At 41.0% G+C, this 27070-nt stretch overlaps 1 protein-coding gene across 1 annotated transcript; it reads left to right on the forward strand.

Moving 5' to 3' along the window:
* The first annotated feature begins 794 nt into the window (after positions 1-794).
* Positions 795-27021, forward strand: AMPD3 (adenosine monophosphate deaminase 3). The gene is made up of 15 exons (XM_065755317.1): positions 795-821; positions 4167-4392; positions 6806-7001; positions 7475-7640; positions 9679-9898; positions 12572-12701; positions 16965-17159; positions 17381-17512; positions 18377-18540; positions 19726-19852; positions 20763-20926; positions 22902-23022; positions 24020-24193; positions 25303-25413; positions 26270-27021. Exons 1-15 carry the CDS (start codon positions 800-802, stop codon positions 26444-26446), a joined length of 2325 nt encoding a protein of 774 aa, XP_065611389.1. The 5' UTR covers positions 795-799; the 3' UTR covers positions 26447-27021.
* The last annotated feature ends 49 nt before the right edge of the window (positions 27022-27070 follow it).

Here is a 27070-nt window from a genome sequence, read left to right on the forward strand (position 1 = left end):
AACATTTCCATGTTAAAGCGCTTTTGGAGGCGGCCAGCACGGGGCACGGCGGAGGAGAGCTGAGGGGAGCCGAGCCGAGGTGAGGCGAGGTGACCTGACGCGGGCCATGCCGTGCCTCGCTGTGCCTTGCCATGCTGTGCCGGGCGGCCCTCCCCGGGAGCTCCCTCCCCCGGCTGCGGGGAGCCATGTGACGGCGCGACTTGTGCCTTGAAGCCTGACGAGGCAAGAGGCGGCAGCGGCTCAGCGGAAATCCTCCTCTGCTTTCCCTGAGGGCAGCCGCCGCAGCCCCTCAGGTACAGCCGCGGGACGAGCGGCCGCCTTGGCTCCCCTCTCCTGACAGAGCCGCGCCGGGCGGGAGCTCGTCGCTGAGGTACGGCCAGGGCGCGCACCCCCGCCCGCCTGCGAGGGCGACCGTTACCAGCTCCCCGCTCCCGGCGCCCGGCGCAGGGCGTCTCCCTCAGGCCGGGCCCGCCGCCCCCCCCGCCCCGTGCCGCGCCGCGCCGCGCCGCGCCGCGCTCCTTCCGCCCGCGGCCCCACCTGCTGCGGAGCCGCCCCGCCGCGATGCTGCCACCCAGGAGGCAGCGGGCCGCGCTGGCGGGGTGCCGCGAGGGGCCGAGGGCGCAGCTGCCATAAAGGGCCGGGCCGGGGCGGCGGGGGCAGGTGGCACTGCGGTGGTGGGAGCGGCGGCCCAATGCGGCACAGGGGAGCGGCGTCGGGCGGGAGCGGCTCCTCCCTCCGCTCCTCGTCGCCGCCGGCTCCTGACCGAACCTCCCCGGCCGGCGACGGGGCCGAGCCGGGCATGGCGTTCCCCGGGGCGCTAGGTGAGTGCCGCGGCGGGGCGGAGCGCAGCGCCGTGCCGGTCACCTTGGCTGCGTGGGGGGCTCCGGCGGAGCGCTGTCGCGTCGGCGCCGTTCGGAATTCACGTCCATTGAGCTCTTGATCAATAATTGCTCTTAAAATAATCACTCCGTCGTGTCTGATGTCTGTTTCCCTATTTCAAGGGAAATAGCTTCCTGTCCTTCCCCGGAGGTGTCGAGCAGAGGAGCAGCCCGCGCTGCCCGTCTGGGGGAGGGCTGTAGGACAGCAGAGCGCTGCCGCTCGCTCTGTGCCATCCGCGCCCATCCCGCGGCGCGGGCACGGCGAGGTGCCGCTCCCCTGGCACTCACCTTGGGCGAAGGACAGCGTTCCAGAAGCGGGATGCTGGAGAAGGGAGCCCTGCCTCGCTCTCGCCTGCGGTCTGCGTGGTGCCACGCAGCTGCTTTGGGTCTGTTAAACTCCCTTCCGTGACATGAGCTCGCGGCGGTGAGGCTGACCCCTCCTTCCCGAGTGCTCTGTGCCTTGGCCTTTCTTTTGCTTGAAGGAAGAACGGGAGACCGGCTTTTGTAAGAAGGGAAAACACAAACACAACGAAAACCCAGCAGTGGCCTCCATGGAAGGCTGTGCTTCTGTACTTTCTGACTTTAACCTGGGTTACTGTAATGACTTAAGATGCGATTCCTTGTGCGGTGCACTTAATACTGCATTTTTGTTTCTGATGATAGTTTTTCAAGAAAAAACTCTTTATATTGGGCTATGGTCGCTCAGCCAATGATAAACCATCAGGCGTGGGGTTTCTTCCTGTTGCAGCTTGTACTGACAATATTATAATAGCTGATTTCACAGCAGAAACTTTCCAGACTTGACTCAGATCCTTAGCATGCTTACTGTGGTTGAATTAGTCACTGAAAATATTGGTTTTACTGTGGTTGAAGTGGCCCGAAAGGTCCCTGTTGCTGGCAGCTGGATGTCAGTCACTGCTGCTGACAACTGTGCTCGTTGAGGTCAGTGGAAAGACTGCTATAACTTCGTTGAGGTTTGAAACTGAGAGACTGAGTCTAAGTTTGGATGCTTCTAAGACATCCTGCTGCATTGTTATCAAATCATTCAGCTGAGCATGGATGTATTTTTGTTTGTTATGTGGCTGTACTTAATTTAGGAAGTCTCAGTACTAATTGCCAAAGAAATTTTCTGCAAGAAGAAAGACTGCATTGAGTCAGATCCACAGTTCTTTCAAGTCAGTGAAGTTTGTCCACTGGGCTCAGAATTTTTTTTTACAGTATGGCTACATTGCCATACCTTAGTCCAGTGCTTCTCTCATCACCTCTTAATGCCATGTTTTTTGTTTTTTGTTTTGAAATAAAAGGGAAGATGTTTTCAAAGCAACTGTGAAAACAGGTGGACATTAATTAGAATCTTTCAGGCTGAAAGCAACAGGATCACATATCAAAAGGATCACGTATCAACATATGAAACTTGCGGCATGCCTTCAGAAATACTGCAATGAGCGTGCTGATAAGTTGTGCCTCCTGTGACTAACAACTGCCATGCCCCTACAGGCTTTCAGCATGTGTCTTGTTATTTAAATGAATACTGTCTTATAAAACGTTTTTATTTTTGTGACCAAAAAGGATTCTGCAATGCCAGTTTTGGACCCAAGTTTCATCTTTTGTGCAGTGCTTGGATCCATCTGTTGTGACATGTTCATTGCTGTTTTTAACTTAAGTGATTAGAGTCTTTTTGTTACAAACTCACACTGAAATAATTAAAAATGCTTTAAAACACATAACCAGCAGTGCTGGACAGCGTCTTGCAAGAACTGTATTTCTTTTTCTGTCCAGAATGCTAGCAGATTAACTCAATCAACGCACCAGAATGAAATGTAAATAAGGTACTGAAATTGTAGAAGAAACACTAGAGGTGGTATTTTCAGTAGTGTGAATGTAACAAAGTAGAAATATTTTTTTACAAAAGGCTACATAAATAGAAAATGAAAACACTAAACCTATCTTGCATTTAAATGTCAAGTAGAGTTTGTCTGTATCCTGTCTGCTTCCTGCTCGCAGTTCAAAAGCAGACCATGAGCCACTGACAGCAAATTTAAAATAGAAAAAGTGTTAACTGCAGCACTTTCACTTTTGTTGTTCAGCCGGTTTATCTCACAGCAGCACCACGACTTCTTTGTGGAAAGAATGGGGTGAGGTAGAAATGTGCAACATTCTTTACTAACTTGCCTGTGGTGCTACAATTGCTTTGAAGTCTGGGGGTGGCAGAGGAGGGAAGGGACAGTGATGCGATTTCCTAGTTCACTGCAAGTACATACAGCTCAATACTCACTGTATTGCTAATAAGTTTATTTGATTATGCAACTGAATGGAATCTACTGGCCAATCTGTACACATCTATCTTAGGAATTTTTATGATGCAAGAAAACACCACGCGTTAAAGAATGCGTGCTTGCAGTAAACCTTGTACCCTTGCCTTTTGTGAAGTTCTCAAAAGCAACTCAAGACTTATGTTTTAATACTTACTGCTTCTACATGTCAGCAAAGCACTATTTCACAGTGAGTCTCATATGTAGGTCTACCATTAGATTTATTGTTACCACAGAATGTTCCTTGGATTACCCTGCTGTCCTTTAAGAGTTTTATATTTCCAACTGAAGTGGCACCTTAGAATCCATACTCCTATTGAAAGAAAAGAAAAAAATCAAACAGCCACAACAAAACTTTTCAGTGAGTATAGCAAGAAGTTCTGAATCTACAGTTTATCATGTCCATGCAGTAAAAGTGCTCAGTGGATTCCTGTGATTGCTGCATATTGCACAGCAGTTTATATCCTGCATAGCTGTTCTACTTTTTTCTGCTTATGCAGAGAAGGCTCTCAGGAGATCTGATAGTGGCCTTCCAGTACTTACAAGGGCTCTTCAGAGATAGATGAGGAGGGACTATCAGGAAGAGCAGTGACAGGACAAGGGGTAACAGTACTAACTGAAAGTGGGTAGCTTTAGGTTAAGGATTGAGGAAAAAATTCTTCGTGGTTAAGATGTTGAGGCACTGGCACAGCTGCCCAGAGAAGCTGTGGATGCCCCGCTCCTGGAGGTGCTCACGGCTGAGTGGGATGGGCCCTGGGCAGCCCAGACTGGTGGGGGACGACCGACCTGCAGCCAAGGGCTAGGACTAGATGGTCTTTAAAGCCCCTTCCAACCCAAGCCATCCAATGACTCTGCTTTTTTGCCATAAGCTCTTAATTTCAATAGGCACGCTACAAAAAAAGTAGTTCTCACATTTCTTATTTCTACTTGTAAGTTACTCAAAACTATAACTTTGTCAACCGTTCTTCCTTATTAGCTGAGATGCCCAGACAGTTCCCAAAGCTGAACATCTCTGAGGTCGATGAGCAAGTGCGACTTTTAGCAGAGAAGGTATTTGCTAAAGTCCTTCGAGAAGAAGACAGCAAAGATGCCTTGTCACTATTCACCGTGCCTGAAGATTGCCCTATTGGGCAGAAAGAGGCCAAGGAAAGGGAACTTCAGAAGGAACTGGCAGAACAGCAGTCTGTGGAAACAGCTAAAAGGTTTGTTCTGTAGCTTTCTTAGTGGAAAATAGTTTTTAAATGTGTTTGAGTTAATTTTGAAATCTGAAACAGACAACATTCTGCCCTTACCTCAGGAGAGGGGTGAAAAGGTACCAAGGGTGTGTCTGTATGATATCATTCTGTGCTGTGCAGGTGGTTTGGGGATGGATCCTAGGGAGCTTGGACTGGTGAGGTCATCTCTTCAGCTGTGTTTCCAGCAACAGCATAGATGGTGCTCATAAGCACTTGACAAACAACTTAGCTGGGTAGAAGTGACCAAAACTCATACATTCTTTAACATAAGACTCACAAAGTTTAAAAACAAATGAACTTTTTTTCCTCAAATATAATTTAATTAAGAAAAATGGAAAATTTTTACCAATGCAAAATTACAGTGATATTTTTAGTCTCCAAAAATAGATGAAAGTAAAAGCTTGACATTTAACATCAAGGGAGAAACTGAAAAGTGAGATTGGCATAATGGGATTATTTATAGGTTTTCTTCACTCAAAGAGAGAAAATTTACCCATTACCAGGGATAAAAGTGTACATTTTGAGTTTGCTAGTTTTATTTTCCTGGTTCAACATACAGTTCACCTTTGTCTTGATTAGATTAATGGATAAACCAAACTTGATTTTGTTTATGGTTTTCTTCGGAGAGAGAGAGAGAGAGTGCCTTACTCAGATGTCAGGCTGTCCCAGTGTCTTAGTCTTCAGTGCACTGGTTGGACTTATTTGTTAAGAGTCACATGAGCTCAGGAGCAGTCTGACACCAAATGGTTTGGGTGTGTACAGACTCATCAAAAAGCACGCAAACAAGGAGGGCTTTGAAACTGATAGTTAAACACGTACCCTGTTAGCTCCAGACCATCAGCTGGGCAGCATTTGGCATCATGTTTCTGGAACAGAAGGGAGAAGAGCTAGTTTAATTGAATGAAGGTATGATACACAGGTGGTATGGGCTTAGACTCTAGGTTCTGAGTTGTGCAAATGGGTTTCCCAAATCTAGATGTTATTCAGACACCTATCTGGTGTATTTTTCTTCCTGAAATACTAAGTTTCACTTTTATTGTGCAGAAATTGCTTTACAAAAATAGGTTAATACAAAACTTTAGGTACAGAAACACAGTTTGATGGAACCTAACTGTGGGAAGCAGGCTGTTACATGTGTGTTGCTTATGTGTGGGAACAGAACAAGTATTTGTCCCTGTCCTGCTGGACTGAAGCTTACTTAGAGAACAGTTACATGAGTAAATGTTCTGTTGCTTTCAGTTGCAGTTGAATCAACATTACCTTTCAAGAATTTAATACGGGTTGCAGAGATGGCTGCAAGTACTTGTGAGGATGAAATTTGGCCATAGGGTATTATTCATATTATTTGTATCACCAGTGTATGTTTCATGCCACAGAGGTAACAGAGCTTCCAGAGAGTATTCCAGTATTCCTTCTCCTTTGTTAGTGGTTCTTAATGACATTTTAAAGTGTTGGAATCTGATTTACAAAATGAGCGAAGAGAGTATTTCCACAGTAAATAAGGAAGTGATATCACAGTTTATCACATCTTATCTATTTGTTATAAGAGTATTTAAAATGAGAAAGGAAAATAAATGAAATTTTTACAGATAATACAGACCTACAATTACTTCAATGAAAAACAGAAGAAGCATGCTTCTTCAGATGATTTGCACCTTAGACAAAACTACTGCATTTTCCTGAGAGAGAGCAAAAGCCTTTAAGCCTGTGTGGGTTATGCATTTCCTGCCTCAGGAGGAGGAATGGACTTGCATATCGAAGCCTTACGATGTTATTACTCTGATAACCAATGCTAGACTTTTGCTCATCTCATTGAACACCACCCATGCAATAACTGTATCTGTTCATCTTTTTTCTTACGTGTTTATCTGAATGACTGTATCTGAAATGCTGGTGCATACTGTTGTTGGACGACTAGATGAGATTTTAAATCTTGAATGTTTTGGGATAAATAAAATCTTTGTGTAATAGCATGGTAACTTACAACAGCTTACCTGATGTAACATTCACTTTCTTTCTCTCATACTTCCAACTCTGATCTTACTGTAAGTAAAGCAGCCGTAACTTCCTTTCTGTGCAGTGACTTGCTGATACTGAATTTGTAAGAAGTGAAACAAAACAAATCTTAGCAGTTTTCTAAGTGACTATAAAACCAATTATGGCATACTATATTTGTAATGCAATTGTATGTAGAAAATATAACGCAGAATGTCAAAAGCCTAGAGCACAAATATTTTGTGACCGACGTTTTTCTTGTGATATAAGAGATTTCATCTTGTAAACTTTTTTAGGAGACATTTTCTTTGCTGTAATCTGTTTTCCAATGTATTTAATGTTTTATATCATGGCTCATTTAATGCCTTATACTGTGAATTCCTAGGAAGAAAAGTTTCAAGATGATTCGATCTCAGTCTTTGTCATTACAAATTCCGTCTCAGGAATGGAAAGCACCATCAGCCAATCCTACTCTGTCTCCTACCACACCAGTTCTTCAGAGTGCTTTTCTGCCAGTCCAGGTGCCATATGATGTACCGGAGTTTCAGAGGGTTTCAATTAGTGGGGACTACTGTGCAGGGGTAAGAAACTATTTTTTTTTCTCTATTGTAACTAGGGCAAAAAAATCCCAAACCACAGTCAACGAGTGCATTTTCAGTGCAAAGTGACAAAAATATTATCATTCTCTGCAACAAACTGTAAAACGTTCTTTGAACAGATTGTTTCGCAGAATACTTGAAGTCATCGCTGTTTTAAGTTGCTTATAGGTTTTTGTTTTTTTTCATAAAAGCTGAATTGGTAAATAGATAAAAACATCAGGCATTGAATGTGTGGGAAATATATATGGCAGGAGAGAAATTTTGAGTGTGTTCATGTTTTGCGTTTTGTGTTTGGACTCTGCCTCTGTCACTGGCTTCCTGAAACCTCAGAGAAGATCAAGTCACATACTTCTGTGTTTCTGGAAATCTAGTATATTTGCTACTGGCATGGATCTAGTTTGTGACTAAGACTACCATTTTATTGTTGTCAGTATTTATCCAGGTTTGCTTTTCAGGTTACAGTTGATGATTATGAACAAGCTGCCAAGAGCCTGGTGAAAGCTCTTCTCATTCGAGAGAAGTATTCACGCCTTGCATATCATCGCTTCCCAAGAACGACATCCCAGTACTTGTGCAGCATGCAGCACGAAAAGTGGAAGGTTGAAGATGAAGTGTGTCCAGGTGAATATCTTTGTTCTTCTTGTTAAAATAGAGAATTAAACCCTTACTCTGCTGTAGTCAAAGGTGAGTTGGGTTTTTTTGACGATGTTTTCTGAGTATCTTTGCCTCTGTAATTTATTCCGTTAGTGGTGGAGAATCACTGATGAACTTCAGTTATAAAGCCTGCATCTGATCTGAAACTTTGAAACTGTTAAAAGCTAAAACCTTTCTGGATATTCATTTTTCCAGTAAAGGAGATGGTACATAGTACATGTGTTCCTCCCGGAAAAAAGATCTGTGGATGTGGCTTCAAGGAAAAAATCATTCCTCTTGATCTTGGCATACTAAAATAAAATGGATGATGAGCTCATCCACGTTGTAAACTGAAGCATGATACAGACATGCTAGTTAGCAAGCCCTGAGTCAGTAATTTCACAGGCATGGCACGCCTGCCAGGTCAGGTTTCGAAGCTGGATAATCACATTTATTGGATAGTCTGCCTGTGTTAATGAAATCTGCCCTCTTGACAAGGTTTATTAGGTTGGACATATTCACCATAATTTAAGTCGCAATCAGTATTTGTCACTTTGGGTGGGGCATGCCAGGAAAGCTTTGTACATTAAGCAGTGCACATTTTTGTATTAGCCTGTGTGGAGCAACCCTTGATTGGTACAGATTTGCCACTGTAGACACATCTGTATTGCTGGTAATGTATTCTCAGCCATGGAGTGATATTTTAAATCATTTCAAATCAGTTACCCTCTAGTTCAGTAGCTGGAATAGAGTGAATAAAAAGTATTTTCAAACATGTGTCATAAAGAAAGAATGTTAAGGATAGTACACTGAATATTCAAGACAGGAAAGATATCTTTGAACAGCTGCTGGGGGGAATATTTCCAAGCTATTATTAGGTTAATAGGTTCTTTACAGTTATGATTTTAAACTTAGAATGCTACTAATAAAATCTCCTTGCACAGTGTCTTAATTTGTACAAGTTAGAACTGGATAGTTAGGAATATCTTTGTACTCTATCAGTTTATAACATGCATTCTTGTGCTCTAGGTGGATTAAAGTGGATAGTTACTTTCTGGTCTTGGTTTAACTGAACAGGTAAAAGGACTCTGACTAAAAAGATTGAGCCTATGGTCATGGTTGACTTGACATAAATATACAGCTGAGATGTATTTTACTTCATTTTGTAAGGGATTACAAAATTGTATTGAGAAAGTCTTAACTGTGTTTCTGGTATTTTCTGAGACTAATCATGATCAGAAGGCCAAGGAGAAAACTGCAGTTGTGTTGTACTGTCTCTGGGTTCTACTTTTTTTGGTTCTGCAAAAGCTATTGTACAGAAGTAAGAAGTAAGGAATACTATTTGAAATAAATGAAAAACCACCATTGCCTTGGTCAGAGTGAGAAGTGCTGAGTCTTACATTTTTTCTGGCTCTACTACGAGTGAAGTATATTCACCAATGACTGAAAGAGAAGGTGACCGTGCTATGTAGGCATTAATCTATATGACTGGGTTATGGGAAGGGCAGTCTGCTCTTTTCTGGCTAATGTTTCAATATGAGAACAGATGAATTGCTGTGTGCTTAAATATAAATATCTAAAATTACTACAGTGAGTCATAAGGTAAAAAGAAAACAATGAAGGTGGGTGTGAAGTCAACAGCTGTTAGACTGGTCAAAAATCTCAGCTACACTTTCAACTATCCCAGCAGATACACTTTTGGAAACTTAATTTGAAACTTGTATCGCCCTATATTTATAAAGAATGCTATTAAATCTATTTATACATTGGTTTCGAGGACTGTAATAATTAAAAAATTTGAATAAAGGTTATCACTTTAATAGCTTAGAGATGCCAATTAAATATGAGCCTGTTGGAATAGAACTGTGTTGTTACAACAGGCCTTCTGTACTAACCAAAAATACCATCTTAATGCATGTATCGAGATCAGCTAAAAATGAAACAGAAAAGAAGCAGAAAGCACTCTTTCCAATTATTTGGCCTTTTGTACAAGTAACTTGTAAATACCATGTAAATGTATTTCCAGATTTTCATTCACCCCCAGAAGAAAATGAAGATCCTTATACTCTTGATGATGCTCCAGACAATTTGGATTATGTTGTCAAGATGAAAGGTGGCATTCCATTTGTTTATGATAACAAAGAAATGATGGTACTCAATGAGCCTCGGAGTCTGCCCTATCCTGACCTGGAGACCTATACCCTTGACTTGAGCCACGTTCTTGCTCTAATTGCAGATGGTCCAACGTACGTTTTTTGTTTTCTTCTCTGCCCCTTCAGGCTGCTGGTTCTCTTCAATTTAATACTTTTAAGTTGTCATATTCAGTTCCCCAAAAAAGCTGTGGCAGCCCCATCCCTAGAGGTGTTCAAGGTAAGGTTGGACGGGGCCATGGACAGTCTAAGCTGGTGGTGGAGACTGTGCCCATGGCAGAGGGTTGGAAATGTGTGGGCTTTAATGTCTCTCCCAGTTCAAGCCATTCTGTGAACACACAGACAAATTTCATTTGTTTATGATGCCATCAAAGAAAAAAAAAAAAAAAAAAAAAAGAATGGCCATTTATCATGCCAGAATGAGCAGCAGTCAACAGAAGAGCAAGACATGGGCCAAACGTTTCCATTCAAGTGAAATGTGACTTAAACTTCTTGAAGCATGGGAACTGGAAGTTGAATCTCACTTTTGTTTTGTTTTGGCCTATGTGGAATTTGAGGTTTTGTACAGTTGTCTGGAATTCTTTCATGTCTGCTCTTACTGCGTGGAAAGAAACCCTATATATGTATTACAACGTATGAAACAGCTCAGCAACGTACTCAGTGCAGTTTATTCCAACTACGTATAAACGGCTCGTGTGCTTCAAAGCTGCATGCACGTTCAGAGGAGGTGTTGTGCTTCCCAGGGTCATCAAGCACAAAGAAATCTCTAAAAACCAGAAATAAAACAACTGTAGTAGTGTCGCTGTCACACTTGTAACAAAATAGTGTCCTTACCCAGTGAACAGGGAAAATGTGCATGTGTTCCAGGTTTTAAAAGAGTACTTTCCAGCTGAGGACTGGAACTATTAGTGTTTTATAACCTCAACACTAGGAAAGGAAAAGAATCTATGCTAGGACAGGAAAAAGCTGGAACCTGGCCTGTTCTAATCTATTTGTCCAGGTCCCAGTGCTGCATTTCTATTCCTCCTGCCCTCTAGAGATGAAGTCATTTACAATGTGCCAAGTTAGTCACACCTGATGCTTTGGTTTTGTTTTTTTTTCCCCCCCGCTGGCAGTGTGTCTGACACGTGTTGCATAATCTGCCTGCCTTCTGCTGGCAGAGCAGCTGACCCAAACACAACTGTCCCATTCCCCAAGAACTTACTCGAGGAAAAACCTGTGCTCTTTCCATTATCATCCCGCTCCAGATCCAAACAAGCTTGAGTATGCTTCTTTAGTCTGCAATAGGTAAATGCATTTCTACTTTCGGTGTATATTCCGAAAGGAAAGAAGGAAAAGCTCAAAGCAGACATACTGAAAACTTATTTCTGCAGCATTTGTTAACAGGATTTATAAGGTAACCAAAAGAAAGGACAATGTTTGGTAGAACGTGTTAGAAACCTCAGCAGCTCTGTGTATGTGGGAGCAATCTTCTGCTCCTTTTGCTTCTTCAGATTAAGTGGTTGCAGGCTGATTCACTCTCTCTGATAAGTAAACACAAACAAAAAGGAAAAAAGTCTTTTCAGTAATCCTGTTGCATAAGCTTTTTGTACTCTATTTGATTTCCTTCTCTGTAGCAAGTGCTTTCCTGTCAGTTTTTCTGTCACACGTGGACTTGCTTGGAGATGAAGAATCCATTGTTCTTTAATCTTCGCTGTGCTTATACTAGTGAAATCTCTGTCCTTGCTTCTCAGATTTCTGGTTTGTTGAATAACAATATAACCTAAAAATACTATGAATTGGACTTCCAGATTCGTTATGGGATTTCTATTTTGCTAAGGAGAGATTGCCAACAATGAAGCAGAGAAAAGAAGGCTATAATAGTAATAGCACTATCAAAATATTGTAGATTTGATACGAGTTGACAGATGGTGAAGAGAAAAATACTTGCCATTTGTTAAAAAGAATGCAAAACATAACAGGAGATGAAAGGGAAGCTGGAACAGTAGGAGGAGTAGGCAAGTTGGAACAAAAAAGCAGGTATTCTTAAGAAGAGCACATGAAAGTATTTGGGGGAAAAAAGAAGTAAAAAGTAATGTAGCTATACAATAGTTGTGTTTCTAAGCCACGAGGAGTGAAACCATAGTAGATTTTACGTGGTTTCTTGTATTCACATTGAAAAGCAAACAGACACTGGGAGAAAAAATCTTAATTTTCATAGTGAAGTGTACACAGGATGTTTCCGTTATGTACAAGGTCATGTGCTGTATTGAACTTGTGCCGGTTTCTCACCATCCTCACAGGAAAGCATTTCTTCCTAGTATCTAGCCTAATTACCTTTTTTTTTATTTTTATTTTTTGCTTTTTGTGGTCATACTTCACTAAGAGGAGTGCAACTTAGGCCCAGCTGGAATGATAAAATAATTGGACAACTTAGAAGTACCTAATAAGTACATAACAGCATGGTTACACAGAATCACAGAACTGTTTGAGTTGGAAGGGACCCTAAAGGCCATCTAGTCCAACTCCCCTCCAGTGAGCAGGGGCACCCACAGCTAGGTCAGGTGCTCAGAGCCTGCTTCTATTTCATTAGTTTTCACTAGCAACTTTGGTCTGAAGTAATACTGGAAATTAACTTTCCTATTTGTTAACCAGTAGGAAAAGGAGTCATTTGTCTTAGATTTCATTTAAATATATACTATCTATTTTTACTTAAAAACTTTCAGGTTCCATCTGAACTCAATACACAAGCAGTTCCAAGTTAGTCACTTTTTGTGTTTTCTTTTACAGAAAGACATACTGTCATCGCCGGCTGAACTTTTTAGAATCTAAATTTAGTTTACACGAGATGCTGAATGAAATGTCTGAATTTAAAGAACTAAAGAGCAATCCCCATCGAGACTTTTATAATGTGAGAAAGGTAAGTGTGCAATGGATTGGAGGCATGGCATTGTTTTGAGCAGGAGTGCCAAGTTTTGCTTTTTTGTGTGTGAGGTGTAGATGAGATGCACAAAGTTCTGTGTGTACACCACTGAATTGTGATGTTAATTTTACTACCTGGGAATGTATGGAAAATCACCTGAATGGAAGTAGCTTAAATCGATTACGCTAAACTCTTTTGTTTACTTCTTCAGAATCAAACGGGCTTAATTGTATGTAGATTGTTTTCAGGAGTGAAACTATTAATCAAATTATGCTCACTTGGATTGTGAATGAAAGTATCCACATGGAGTCTTAATTCAGTTTAATTAATTCACTTGCAGATGGCTCAAGATTTTGCTGCTTTCAGGCAGATAATAGTCTGCAGTTTGAACAATTGCATATATTTTGAATAAAAATTTCACTTCAAATTGAAAATATGAATGTGTTTAAATACACATTCAACAACAAAAACATCTTACAAACCAAACTGATATTTCGTGCTGCCATCAGTACCTTGCTTAAAAAATAAGTCTGCAAAAGAAGCCACCTCATCTTGTTACGTTCCTAGCTGCATCGATGCACTGGGATGTAATTAGCAGACAGGTAGGGGAATCGAGGAGGTAGTTTCATTTCTTGACACACAACCAAGGGAGCTTCCTTCCCTTAAAAGCACAGCACTGTAATGCTGCTTAGTTTGCTTCCCCTTCTTCATTTTATAAGGAAACTACTAGAGAAAAAACATTTCAGTTCCATGGATGAGATTTCTTCACAAAGCAGTAATTGTTGCTGGTGTTTTCACCCATTTCAGGTCTATTTTGCATTGTGTCAGCATTATTTGCTGACAGTTGGAGTTCACTGTTATATTCCCATATCCTTACCCTTGTTCCCCCCCAACCCCCCCTTTTTTTTTTTTTCCCCTGGTTCAATGAGAATTCTCCTCCACTGAGCTCATCAAGTTCATAAATCCCCAGATAAAGATCCTTTTGAATAAGTGAAATGTATGTGTACATCTGAAGTATTGGATTTGATCAGATTGCAACCAGAGGAAATGTTTTGCACTGATCAAGCCGCAGCTGGAAAATTACCCTTTAAGAACCAAACAAATATTTCTGTACACAGATGAGAGTCCACAGGTGGTAGGACAGTGGCTGCTCCACTTGGCTCCCCCCAGGAGGTGGACAACTGGTTGTGTGGGTTAATTTTAGAGAAGACTCTGAGTTGGCCATTAGCAAGGCCCTCCCACACTGTGCAGCTGATGCATATCAAAGTGCAGCCACACTGACTTACCACATAACTCCCAAGTTGCCTGCATTGAGGGTGAAAGAAAGAGGTGAGTGTAGCTCCACAGCACACCAACTCAGAACTGAGTGTTAGCCTTTGTGTAGTGGATCTCCCAACACACTGATGACATGAATCTGCCTAGCAGGGCTAACAGGTACCTGCCTCTTAGTCATACAATTAAAAGCCTCGTGAGTGAGCAGCCATATGCATATATGTATCATAACTTGCCTGAACTTTGATTCGTTTGGAAGTTGCTTTTTTGTTTGTTTTCAATGACTACTTTCTGACTTTGGTCATGACACGTAAGGTAAAAGTTACAGTGAATAGGAAAGAAGTCTTGTGGGTTAACATCAGATTCAGAAGACAAGAATACTTCTGTATACCCCTGCTGCAATGTTGGCATTAGATGTGCTGCCGCCCTACACCTGTTAATTGTCAAAACAGTATTTTGTATTTTCAAAGCACTGTACATAGTACTTATCCCCTTCAATAGTAATTTGTTTCTGTATTCACATGAATGCTATAGGGCTTGATTCTGTGTATTTTACAACGAGTACAACCATAGCAGAAGCTGGAGACACAGGGATTCACATCTCCCGTGTCTCCTGGCTTTCAGGTTGCTCCAGATGGCACGAGCATGAATTAGGCAAGCTCCTGCAGGGGCTCTGCTCTGCTCTAGGGACTATTTCATCTGCCAGGAGCTTTTCTGTGCTACTCTAGGGCAGGGTATTTTGTATCTTCTTCCTTTCATGCCTATTACAGACCAGCAAGTAAAGAATCAAAAGCTTCACCTAAGAGGTTAATGCACCTTCCTTGAAAAGCCATCACAGTATGAACACATCAGTGAGCTGGGGATCCAGTGGGATGTGCATTAGGAGTGTACCTTGTGAGACAGGAATGTTTCTAGCTTTATAACGTTGAGCTGGAATTGAGCTAGCACATTTGAACTGGGCAACGATCAACAATTAAATGTTAATCCTTAGGGCTCAATGTATGTACGTCCTAGTTTTTACCTATGCTATTAGCATCTATGTGGAAACAGATTTATCCTTATAAGGCTGTGTATGAACTGCAAATTAAAGACATGTGCCAAGTAAAACAGTGGCATTTCTGTGAACTGTATGGTACAGCATAAGCTCAGGTTTATATTGCAGAAGTATGGGTGTCATTCATTCAAGTATTCCATGGTCTATTTTATCCTGATCCTGAAAACTAGATCAGGATGTCAACTACCTCTGTTGGTAGAAAGTGAAGGCTGCAGACCAAGTCACTGTGGAAAGGGGAACACGCTGGTCTCATGCTTGCAGTTTCCTAGACTGTTCTGGATGGGAATCCTTGCAAAGGTATAGTTTCAGGGTGTCCTTGTAGCTGCAAGAGAACTCCTCCTAGTGTGACTCCCTGCATGAAGGCTGTGTCTTTCTTGCTGGGAATATCTCTACCTGTTTCTCCCATCTTAAAACCACAAAACATTGGGTTCAAACTATTACTGTGCAGTACCTGTAGGAACTTGCATTTTATGTGAGCTTCCAGTCTTCACATCTTGTTATGTTACTGCTTGGAAGATTTAAAAGGCTCCTTGAAAAGCCAAATCAAGGTGGTTGTTTTTTGTTGTCATTTTGTTGTTTTACAATCATACAGCAGTGTGGTTTTTACAGCTCCTATTTCATTCTGTGACGTTTCTTCGGAGGGTTGTCTTTTTTTATTAAGTATCTAAACGTAGATTTCAAAACTGAGTGCATCTGACAGCTGCCTTGTACCAGTGTTGTGCAGAAGGGCAAGATGATTGTATTTCTGCTCTGAAGCTTCTTTTTTATTCTGTGAGGAGGCTGAGCACCCCTTCTAGCTCCTTTTAGCTTCACAGATAACATTGGCTCTGTGGCATCTGGGTTGAGCTGAATCTGCTTCTGCTCAGATTCGACACCGTGACAGAAGGGCAACTTCAGTCTGTCCAACAGTCCCCAGCACTGTAGTGCTCATTGCTTTGTCACTTGTGAAATCTGATAAGGACAGTGCTTCGTGATTATTTTCTGTGTTTATTTTGTTGTTTTGTTTTCAAATTGTTAGCCATTTGTTGGTAGATGTTTCTTTATTTTGCCTAGTGTATGCATTGGGTTATTCTATTGTTCAATGTGGATTTCTCAAGGAAATTCAAAGCAAATGTAACCTGGCACAGCTCCTCTGCTGCCCCACGCATAACATACTGCTGTGCTGCTTGCTTCCTTAATGCTGCTACCCCAGCTAAGACCAGTCCTTTCCTTTCAGACACTTAGACCTCATTAAATTACCAGCATTACCTGCCTTTTTATAAAAGCAGAAGTTGAAGAGGTTTTTTTCTGGTTTTCTTTCTTCTGTTCTTTATCTGTGTTGCTGAAGTCGTTCCTCCTCCCAGGGGACTGCGTTATTCATTGCACATACCTAAACTGAAAACAGAAACTAACAAACTTCCTAACATCATCAGTTGATTCTTTGGATTGTGTTCTAATATAGGCTGCTCGAACAGCAGTGCAAGCTTTTCACAAAAGAAACACAGATCTGTGAAAGCTATTTTATGTTTTTTGTTTTTATTAGAATTCCAGGGGGAAAAAAAAGGAAAAAAAAAGACCTTCTGTGAAGCCTGTGCTTCACACAGTCCGTAAACAGCTCTGAAGAAAATGAGAAATCTATCGGTATCACAAACTGCTGTATTATGGTTAAACTTGGAAAAAACAGTGATAGAAACCTATGAATATCTTATAACTGTAGTGAGCTGAGGCATTTCACACAGCTGAAATACCAAAGTGACTTAGATTGGCATCTAAGTCATTACACCTCCAACTAGATGGGTATCACTGATTTGTGGATGAAGGAGAAGGATACTGAAGGATCAGAGTGTTCTTTAAGGAAGTATCAAGTATTCATTGCTGCCACTGACATCAACAAATTAGCAAAGTTTGTTCCAGTATATGGCCAAGGAGTACAATTAACCTTGTTTTGATTTCAGGTTGACACTCATATCCATGCTGCTGCTTGCATGAACCAGAAACACTTACTGAGGTTTATTAAGCACACATATCAAACGGAGCCAGACAGGATTGTTGCAGAGAAAAAAGGCAAGAAGATGACCTTAAAGCAAGTCTTTGAAAGCCTTCACATGGACCCATATGACCTCACTGTAGACTCTTTAGATGTCCACGCAGTAAGTAAGACACAAAAACAAAAGAGAAAAATCTGTTTTCTACATGTGAAATGCTGGTTTCTACAGTCGCTTTTAGAATTTTAACTTGTACATTATGCTAAGTCACATAAACTGTGTGAAGTAGACTTCTTTATGCATTTTATTGCTAGACAATTTTATGTATAACCTATCCGTATATTTAATTTCTGTAATTATTGTGGGGTTTTTTTTTCCTCCTGTAGGGTCGTCAAACATTTCATCGATTTGACAAATTCAATTCCAAGTACAATCCAGTTGGTGCCAGTGAACTGAGGGACTTGTATTTGAAAACTGAGAACTACATTGGTGGGGAATATTTTGCTCGTATGGTCAAGGTAAATTATTCTCTTGCTTTCCCAGCTGTAGAGAAATGAGGTTTTCTAAGAGATTTCTGATGTTATAACTGTATCTAGGGTCAGCACTGTGGTTTAGTTATTCCCAAGTATTAAGTTTGTTCTAGCAATTGACCAGAAAAAGCCTTCTGCCAAGTCAGCCACTGCTGCTTCCAGAACAATTGTATGAGCTCTAACCTGTGCATAAGTTCAAAGCAGAGTGTATGGTTTCAAGCTAACAGAAAGCAGCCAACACTTAAATCACCGCCTTGATGTTTTGTTAGGATGTAGCTGCCTGGTGTTAGTTGCTAGGGAAGGAGGACCTAGGAAAGCAACCTGACATAAATCTCTGTCTGCATGGACATGCACAGGCTCCAAGTTTGCTCCTTCCAACACAAGAATTAGTTGTATTAGTATTCATGAACTAGAAATCAACTACTCACAGATCTACAAAATTGCTTGTCTGAGATCAACAGCCTTAAAATTAGTTACTAACAGATGTTCTGGGTCAGATTCTCCATTGTTCTGTGTATTTTATGCAGTCACTACAGTATGAAGTAGCATCATTTTGATTTGTCAATTTTAAATGTACATCTTAAGGTATTAGTATTAACAGCACATGAATGTTGTTCTCTCACTGAAGGTGGTACAGTTAGTTATATGTAAATAGCACTCTGGCAGCATATTTAACTACTTTCCCCCTCAAATAATTAAAAAAGATTCGATAGGCGAGCAATTCACTTTGTCTTTAAAGGATGATGGTATAGAGTTATGTCTGGAGTGAGGAAAATATGGCAGTAAATATACTTCTGGCTGTTAATGATTTTCTGTATCTGTACAGAAGTAAATATCTGTATCATTCAATAGGAAGTAGCCCGGGAACTAGAAGAAAGTAAGTACCAGTACACAGAACCACGATTATCCATCTATGGACGGTCTCCAGATGAATGGCTCAACTTGGCAAAGTGGTTCATTAAGCATAAAGTCTATTCCCCGAACATGCGCTGGATAATTCAGGTTCCCAGAATCTAGTAAGTAATCAGAAGCTCGTAGTAGTCTTAAGAGTTTGAAATCATCCCAATTATTTGGTTTTGATTTCTGATATTAGGTTAGATATTTCTGATTTGAGGTGGCTCATACGCTGTCTTATAGTTCTATTTATAAGCAGCAGCCTGGGAAATTTATTCTTGACCACTGCTGCAGTTCTGACACTCTGGGGGTGGAGGAGGAGATGGAGTTTAAATGTACTCTGTATTCAGCTGTGAAGTCCTTTGAAATTTGAAGGTACTAAAACAAAAAAATCACAAGTGGATGAAATCGAGCTGCATTCAATTGCAAGGTGAAATGCAACTCAGTAGTTAAAAACAATCAGCTCTCGAGTTCCATTAGGAAGCAGAAAATGCTCTGCAAAACCGTTATCATCCAACTGTCTTCAGATCAGCGTCTAAGTGACAGTGAACTCAGAAAGGCGACCTGGAGTGTTACAGTTTGCAAGCTGCAGTTGATTTCAGTGCTTCTTAGTTATTAAGCATCCCTTGGGACTTCAGGTCGTTTATTAAAAGGCTTGAGTTTCTGATGCTGCATGTTGTAGCTATTATAGTCTCCTGTGATCGTTTTGCCAGCCTTAATGGCTGAACTTCATGTTTTGAAAATGCAGAGCTGGAATACAAGTAGAGAAAGCTGTCACTGTCACACAGATCTGAGTGTATTTCTCATTAGTGGGAAAACTTCTTGCATAGCAATTCTCTACGCATAAAGCGGAGTCAGCACATCCATAAAGTCATGCGTTTAATGCCATACTGAAGTGCTGCCTCCCTTCTGTGAAAGCTTCACTAAACCAGAACATTTTACTTTCATTTAAAGTAGTTACGACTTTGGAAAATGCTCTTGTGAGGGGTGGTTGTTTATCTCCTCTAGTAGCTGGATTGCTGTAAGAGAAGCTGCTGTTCTTGAGATGGCACCTACCACTGCGTACTGTCTCTATTTCTGGAGCACTTGGGAGCTTCAGCAGAGCCTGGATGAAGCACAGCATCAGGCAGTGCAGGGAACAGAGCACAGAGACAGTTCCTGTTCTGACATAAACTTTAGATTTCTCAGACCTGGCAGAACTGAAGCATTAGGATATAAAAACAGAAATAAAAGGAAATGTGAAAACTGAAGAAAAATATAAGCTGATAAAAGAATAGTCACAACTGTGTGTATTTTTTCCCCTTCAGTGATATATTTAGGTCAAAAAATATTCTGCCTAGTTTTGGAAAGATGTTAGAGAACATTTTTGTGCCTTTGTTTGAAGCAACAATCAATCCCAAAGACCACAGAGAATTACATCTTTTCCTCAAATATGTAAGTATGCTTGCGTTTTCTGTCTTAGATCCTGTGCTGCTCAACACAGCTGTTGCCAGACAGTGAAAGTACCTTTCTCCTTCATAGTACAGCTATTGTTGTTTTAAAACAGCTCAACAGCTATTTATTTGTCCTCCCAGAACAACTAAAGGGTTCACACGCTTTTGTGCAGAGGGAACATCCTAACCTGAGATATGTACTTTGAGCCTGCATCTGGGCCTCACCTCCCAAAATGAAGCAAGTGAAGGGAAACAACTGTAGGTCCTGATAGGGTACAACAGAGAGCTGAGGATGTAGCTGATGGGACTTAATTAAGAACGACATTTCTGACTGCATCCCAGATCAGAACTTAAGATTTCTTGGGAGCTTCTGGCCTTCTGCTGCTTTTCAAATAACAGAGCAGATGAGTTTGAAGAATTTTTGTGTGTATCTAAGTGAATTTTGAAGTCCTTGTTAAAGGCTTTTTGCACTTCAGGGCCTCTTCTCTGTTTCAGAAGATGCAGGAATCTTCCTTAGGAGTCTTTTCTATTTTCTCCTCCCCCCAGACTGTTCTTCTCTGTTACACTGGGGCACTTCAGAACACTGTAGCATCAGTGACAGGACATTTTTTTTCTGTTTTCTCATTTTCCTGCAAAACTGGAGGAACGTGCCATGTTCATGCTTGTTGTGAGCATGAGCAAACTCTGCTTCATCCTAAGACAAGTTTCTGGAGCAAGTGTTGCTATATAGGTGGTGCTGCAGAGAAAATACAGTTCTTGCTATCTGCATGATGTGGGATGGTAGGAGAGCAAAACAAGAAGACTGCTAGCTAACATAAGGAGGGGAACAAAGAGGAATATATATGCTTTGTGCAGAAACATCAGAGTTGGCTTCTTAAAAACACTAATTCCTGTGAATCTTCTTCCACCAGGTGACTGGCTTTGACAGTGTTGATGATGAATCCAAACATAGTGGCCACATGTTCTCTGACAAAAGCCTTAACCCTGACCTCTGGACCAGTGAGAAGAATCCCCCATATAGCTATTATTTGTACTACATGTACGTCAACATCATGTTGCTGAACAACCTTAGGAAGTAAGTAGTCATTTTTCTTTGTTACACATCTCCAGGAAGAAAAATCAATTAGTAATCTTGGTCTCAATGCACATTTGTAACTAGACTGTACATCACTGGAAGCAATGGTTACCTTGAGGGATTTTAAGGAGTCCAAGGGGAGTATGTGACTCATTCTGAAAACACTAACTGCAGACTGAACTCAGAAACTGTAAAGGCATCAGCTTAATATTTTAATTTGATATCTGTGCTTATCTTTTGTGAATTTCTTCCATCTGATCAAACAAAATGAGAAACTCCACAAAACTGACTTGGTTGGCCTTTGCTCAGATCTGCAGTGGATTTCCAGATCTAACACACGTCTTGGTAAACTGTTACCTCCTGGTGATTTGAAATCAAGGATGCATTGTGAAATGTTGGTTTAAGGGCTGCTGCTGTCACTGAGGAAGCCATAATTATAAACCACACTTCTAGCTAATTGACTTTAAGGTGCTTGCTGACTCACTCAGTTTTACCACTTCTGATACCAATGTCTAGGCAAGTAACGCGGAGATGTATCATACTGAGTATGAAATCATGATTGTGAAACAAATTTCAGCACTGGATCAGTGAAGCCTAAAATTCAACCTGAGGTTATGTTCCTGACGTTATAGCTGACTTGCTGAGTGATCTGTGGGACTGACTCAAATTGAGGCACAGTGAAGTTATCCACTGACATTTCACTTCACTTGCCAGGAGTTGATTTATTATCAAATAAGATGTTTTGGCATTTTCTTAAACGGGGTGCAGAAACTGTCAGAAATTTTGCCTTCTTCAAGTGTACAAACCAAATTTTATTTCTCCTCTCCCACTGCTACCTGAAGCATGTTGTTCTCTACTACCCTATGTAATCAAACTCTTAATAAAACAGCCACTTTAGACCGCTTTGTACTTGTGACAGACAGGCCTTGTTGTTAGCTGTCTGTTGAGTCGTGTCTTTTCCTTTATGGAACTAAAGTTATTCCTTCTTTCCTCTTGCTTTGCTCTACGTTCTCTTTAGTGTATGCTTTTTTTTCTTTTCCTTTTTCTTCCAAAACAGCAATTCTGTCAGAACTTACACGTTTGTTTTTTACCTCAAAATCACTCCCAACTACTGTTTAAAAATCTCCCCAGATAATCATAAAATCATCTTTACAGTCAGGTGAGAGATAAACAACTCATCAAAGAGTTAGTACTGCTCACCCTGTTGAACACACTAAGGATTTGAGCCGTCACAGCCTCTCCATTGGAGGACTGCTTTACAGTTCTCTGCTTTACAGTACTATTAACAAAGTCAGCAAGGATGGATTACATCCTCAGATCCTCTTTTAGGTGAAACATTAGTGAGCATATCTCCTCAATCTGCTTCATAATCCAGCAGTCCTTGTTGAAATCCAGTTTTGAACACCTCCAAAGTTTGCATGATAATTTAGAAACCAGCATCATTTTTAATATTGATAACACATATAAAAGATTTACAGAAATGCCAATGTCTGGAATAATAACTAACACTCCTAGGGAGTGGTTTTATGTTACACTTAACTTGGTGTGGTGGCAGGTTGACACCACACTGTGAAGTGTTAGTTACTTTTGGCAATGAACTTCTCCTTCTTCCCCTGTTTATTTATTTTTAAATGTAGCTCTTCTGTAGCTAGAGGCTGCACCAGGCTTTACATCTGCCAGTTCCCTCAACTGCAATCAGTTCAGTGGCTGCACATCCAATAGTTACACCTTGCTAAGAGATGTAACTGGGAAAGTAACGAAGAAACACACGCACAGGTCAGATGATGGAAGGGGCTTGGGCAGAGGGACCTGCTGTATTAGACAGTGGCTCATTAGGCCAGTATCTAGGCATGATGAGATATCACTGTAAACTGTAGTGTCATTTGTTTAAATTCTTGTATTAATGATAATTATCTCCATATCAGGTGAAGTACGATAATTTCTTTTAAGTGGAACTTGCTTTTCATCTCCTCAGGGAAAGAGGCATGTGTACTTTCCTGTTTCGACCTCACTGTGGAGAAGCTGGGTCTATCACACACCTCGTGTCGGCCTTCCTGACAGCAGACAACATTTCTCATGGACTGCTCTTGAAGAAGGTACTGCTTGCACGCTCATCTAAACTGATCACTATCTGCTTCTGGCAGTCACCAAACTAACTTTATCTAGATAGCCCCACGTTAACTTGGCACAAGCAACTCTTCCCTTTGATTAGAAAGGAGTGAGCTCAGGAGAGCTCCCTGCTTTAAATTTTCCAATTGGCAGTCGTGTTCACTGAAAAGTTCATTACATTTTTTGATTATCTGTATTTAGATTAATTGGATGAATTGATCATGAAATTTAACGTAGCTATATAACACAGTAATATTTTATATACAACTCGATTGCTGTAGCTAGGACAAATGCTATTCCTGGCTATCAGTAAATAATAATAATGCAAAACTCCTCATCTGCAGGCCATTAAAATAATTGGTCAGTGGGTGGCAGGCTTGCAGCGAGATTACTGTAATTCTTCCCAAAATGTTCTCCTAAGTTTTGCCTAAAATCGTGTCGGATGTAGTGCTCTGAACCAGCGACTCCCAGAATGAGGCAGACGTAAAGTAATAAGGCAGCACCTGACCCAGAGTACTGTCCTGTTCACTCTGGATTATCGTGGTGGGATAACCTGGCATAGCAGACAGGTTCACCGGTTGGTTAAGCCAGAAATAGTAATGAATAAAGATGAGGCGACTGTGTATTATTTAAATTAAGCTCTTCAAATTGGACTGCAGTTTTGAAAATAACAAATTGCTTAGCAGCTCTGATACATCTGTCACTATTTGTGGCTTCCAGCTTTTGTGGGAGATGGAGATACACCGCTAGTATCAAATGCAGCACCCTTACTAGTCATGTACCATTCTTAATCTACAGTGAAGTCACCACATTTTTAAAAGACAAGACTGCAGATGGTTTTGAAGAATGTTTAGACTCTTAAACCTGAAGAAGTTCAGTGTCATTGTAACATGTTTTGGCCTTCATTCTCCCTCTGTAATGTTATTCCAATTTCTTCAAGGGAAATCTTGTAACACTAACTGCAGCCTGTGTTTTATCTTGCAGAGTCCTGTCTTGCAGTATCTTTATTATCTTGCACAAATACCCATTGCCATGTCTCCACTTAGTAACAATAGTCTATTCCTGGAGTACTCAAAAAACCCACTACGGGAATTTCTACATAAGGGACTTCATGTCTCTCTCTCTACAGATGATCCTATGCAATTTCATTATACAAAGGTAAGAAATGCAAAAATCGCTTGGTTTTTTGAATTTGACAACAGTACTACATAGGCCCAAAATGACCTGAAATCTGTTTTATATAACTGCTTAGGATGTAAAATGTCATGCCTTTTAGTCACTTCATTCATTGTTCTTCCTCATTCTCAGTCTACTTCTCACTATTAGGTTTCAGAGGGAAATGTCTGATTTCCTAATTATGTTTCTTTTGTACTCTTGCCTCTCCAGTGTTGGCTGTTGAAGTATAGAATGAAGGATGAGGCTGGAGGGGAGGTTTGAGCCTTCATAAACAATCCTCTAGAGTGCCAGGAAAGTCCAGTTTCCTTACTAATAAATGTGGGGAAGTACATTACAAAAATACCACGTGGAGTCTCTGAAGATCACATAAACTGTTTGCTCAGTGAACTGAAATTGATTCTTGCCCTTGGGTGGCCTGGCAGGACACTCCTGGCCACTGCTTGCCACGATGCCTTGATTTTGTGATCAGCACTGACATAAGACACACTGTGCCTCACAGTGTCCATTGCTCAAGTGTCTGAGTTCTGAGGATGAGCCAAGTTTGGGTGTGCTTTGCCCAGACTTGCCCTAGACATGCCTCCGCTAGAGGAGAGAGCTCTGGTGGGGCTTTCTGCATGGAAGTAACTCAGCACCGCCTGAATTACACGTAGCGAGGACATCCTCAGTTGCGGTGACTCTAGGGTCAGATCCATCACCCTGCTTGTAGGGAAGGTCTGAAGTGAGAAACTGCCCTGCCCTCTGTCTATGGAACTTGCCCATTAAAGATTTAAGACTAGGTTCTCCAAGGTGTCTGTATACCCTGGGATCTCATTTGTAATTGCCTAATAAATGCCTTTGAGGACAGAGAATGCAGGCTGCAATTTCTTAGGCTAAGTTAACTGGATCCCCAGTATCTATTAATTATTTAAGTCACCCTTTGGAAGCTAGAAATGAACAGTCCTTTCCGTTAATTGTAACGTTAAGTCTTAAGCCTCTAAGTTTTCACAGCTATCTAAAGAGCATGTACAAACCTTTAACTAGTAATGAGCATGTATCCACATTTACACTTTATTTATATCTAAATTGATACCAAACATATTTTGGTGATACAGGAAGCACTCATGGAGGAATATGCTATTGCAGCCCAGGTGTGGAAACTAAGTACCTGTGACTTATGTGAAATAGCAAGGAACAGTGTGCTACAGAGTGGACTGTCAGATAAGGTAACTGGGGCTGAAACTTTTTTTTTTGGAGTGAATATTAGGGTGGGCAGAAAGCGAGAAGCCAACAGTCTGAAAATTGAAAAGCAGGTCTTTATGTGATATCCTTGTGCACATCCCTATCTTCTTTTCCCTAAATACTTGCAAAGTATCTGCTACTCCTCACATAAAGGAAGTATTAGTTACATTTTCCTCATTAGCTTTATTTTGGAATTCCCCAAATGTGCAGAAAGCAGGTGCCTGTTCATACTCATTTCTTCCTCCACTCCCAAATCTTTAATCCTTGATATCCCTCTGCCAGTAGTTTTGTCTTGCAGTAAGTAAAAATAATCTGCCTGACATTAAGCAAGACACGCTTTTAGCTAGCAAGAAGTACTACTAAAAGTGTCCTATTTAGATATGTAGTCATATTTTTTTTCCTATAAATCCATGACGTGGATTTAAGCTCTCTAAGATTTGTTTTAGAGCATCCTCTCTTCTGAGTCCTTTTCAAATGCTCCTTTCAAGCAGTGTGAAGGGGCTCTGCAATTGCACTGTTTTGTTCCTTCTAGTATGCCCTAGTGACAAGTAGTGATTTTCCTCAAGCAAACTTCTAATTAACAAAAAAGAAACCTATGTCTCTTTTTTGACCTCTCTCTCATTAGAAAGACGTAGTAGTGAAGTCTGAATGCTAGCACAAGGGTTTATACTGACCTTAAAATCTCCACGAGTGATTAAGACCCTGATGTAAAGGTCAGTGGCCAGCTGTTTAAAGTTGCTCTATTCACTTCCACTGGACTCACTCAACTACATATTCAGTTATGCAATAAATCAAAGCATTTGAACTGACTTCTTCCTTTATGCTTTATCTTGTTCACAGGAAAAACAGAAATTCTTAGGGGTTAACTACTGTAAAGAAGGGCCAGAGGGAAATGACATTCGTAAGACAAATGTTGCACAAATCCGGATGGCCTTCAGGTACGAGACACTGTGCAATGAACTTAGCTTCCTGTCTGATGCTATGAGAACAGATGAGATTTCTACGTTGTCAAAGTAGTTACAAACTCACAGGAACTACAGCATTTCACTCCCAAGCAGAATGAGATGCTAATTAGCATCGAATCATCTGACGTTGGTGCCACCAAGAAATAACTGAACACTATGGAGAAAAACAGACTGTCTATGGGAGGTGAACAGCATTTGCTGTTCTCTTTTACTGCATTATTCTCACTGCAAAAATGTCAGTTTCTACAAACAGTAGGCTTTGTAAGACTGCTGTAAATATTATACGCAAACTCAGAATCATGTATTTGTTTCACAGTGTCTTAACTGTGCACTATGTTGTAGCTTGCAAAACTATAGGGACAATTCATAATGCATCCATGAGATGCATGTTAGGATACTGCAGATGCTGAAAGAACACATGCACCCGTTTTTGTCCTGCTAGTCTCACAGCAATCGTGGCACTTATCACTTGGATGTTTAACCCTTTATTCACTAGCGGATTGTATAGGGTGTGTAATTTTGAGGCTGCCCTCTCATTCTTAAAGGAGTCCTGACGCAATTTTTACCTTAACTTTCAGCAGTTAAACTGGAAAAGAAGAAAATTCTAACTACAGTAGTCACATTTAATGACTAAATACTTGTCGTCACGTAGGATGGCTGCAAAGAACACCAGGCT

The sequence above is a fragment of the Cyrtonyx montezumae genome, unplaced genomic scaffold, assembly GCF_038088225.1.
Source record: "Cyrtonyx montezumae isolate F1298 unplaced genomic scaffold, pur_monq_1.0 scaffold_10, whole genome shotgun sequence".
Lineage (NCBI taxonomy): Eukaryota > Metazoa > Chordata > Aves > Galliformes > Odontophoridae > Cyrtonyx > Cyrtonyx montezumae.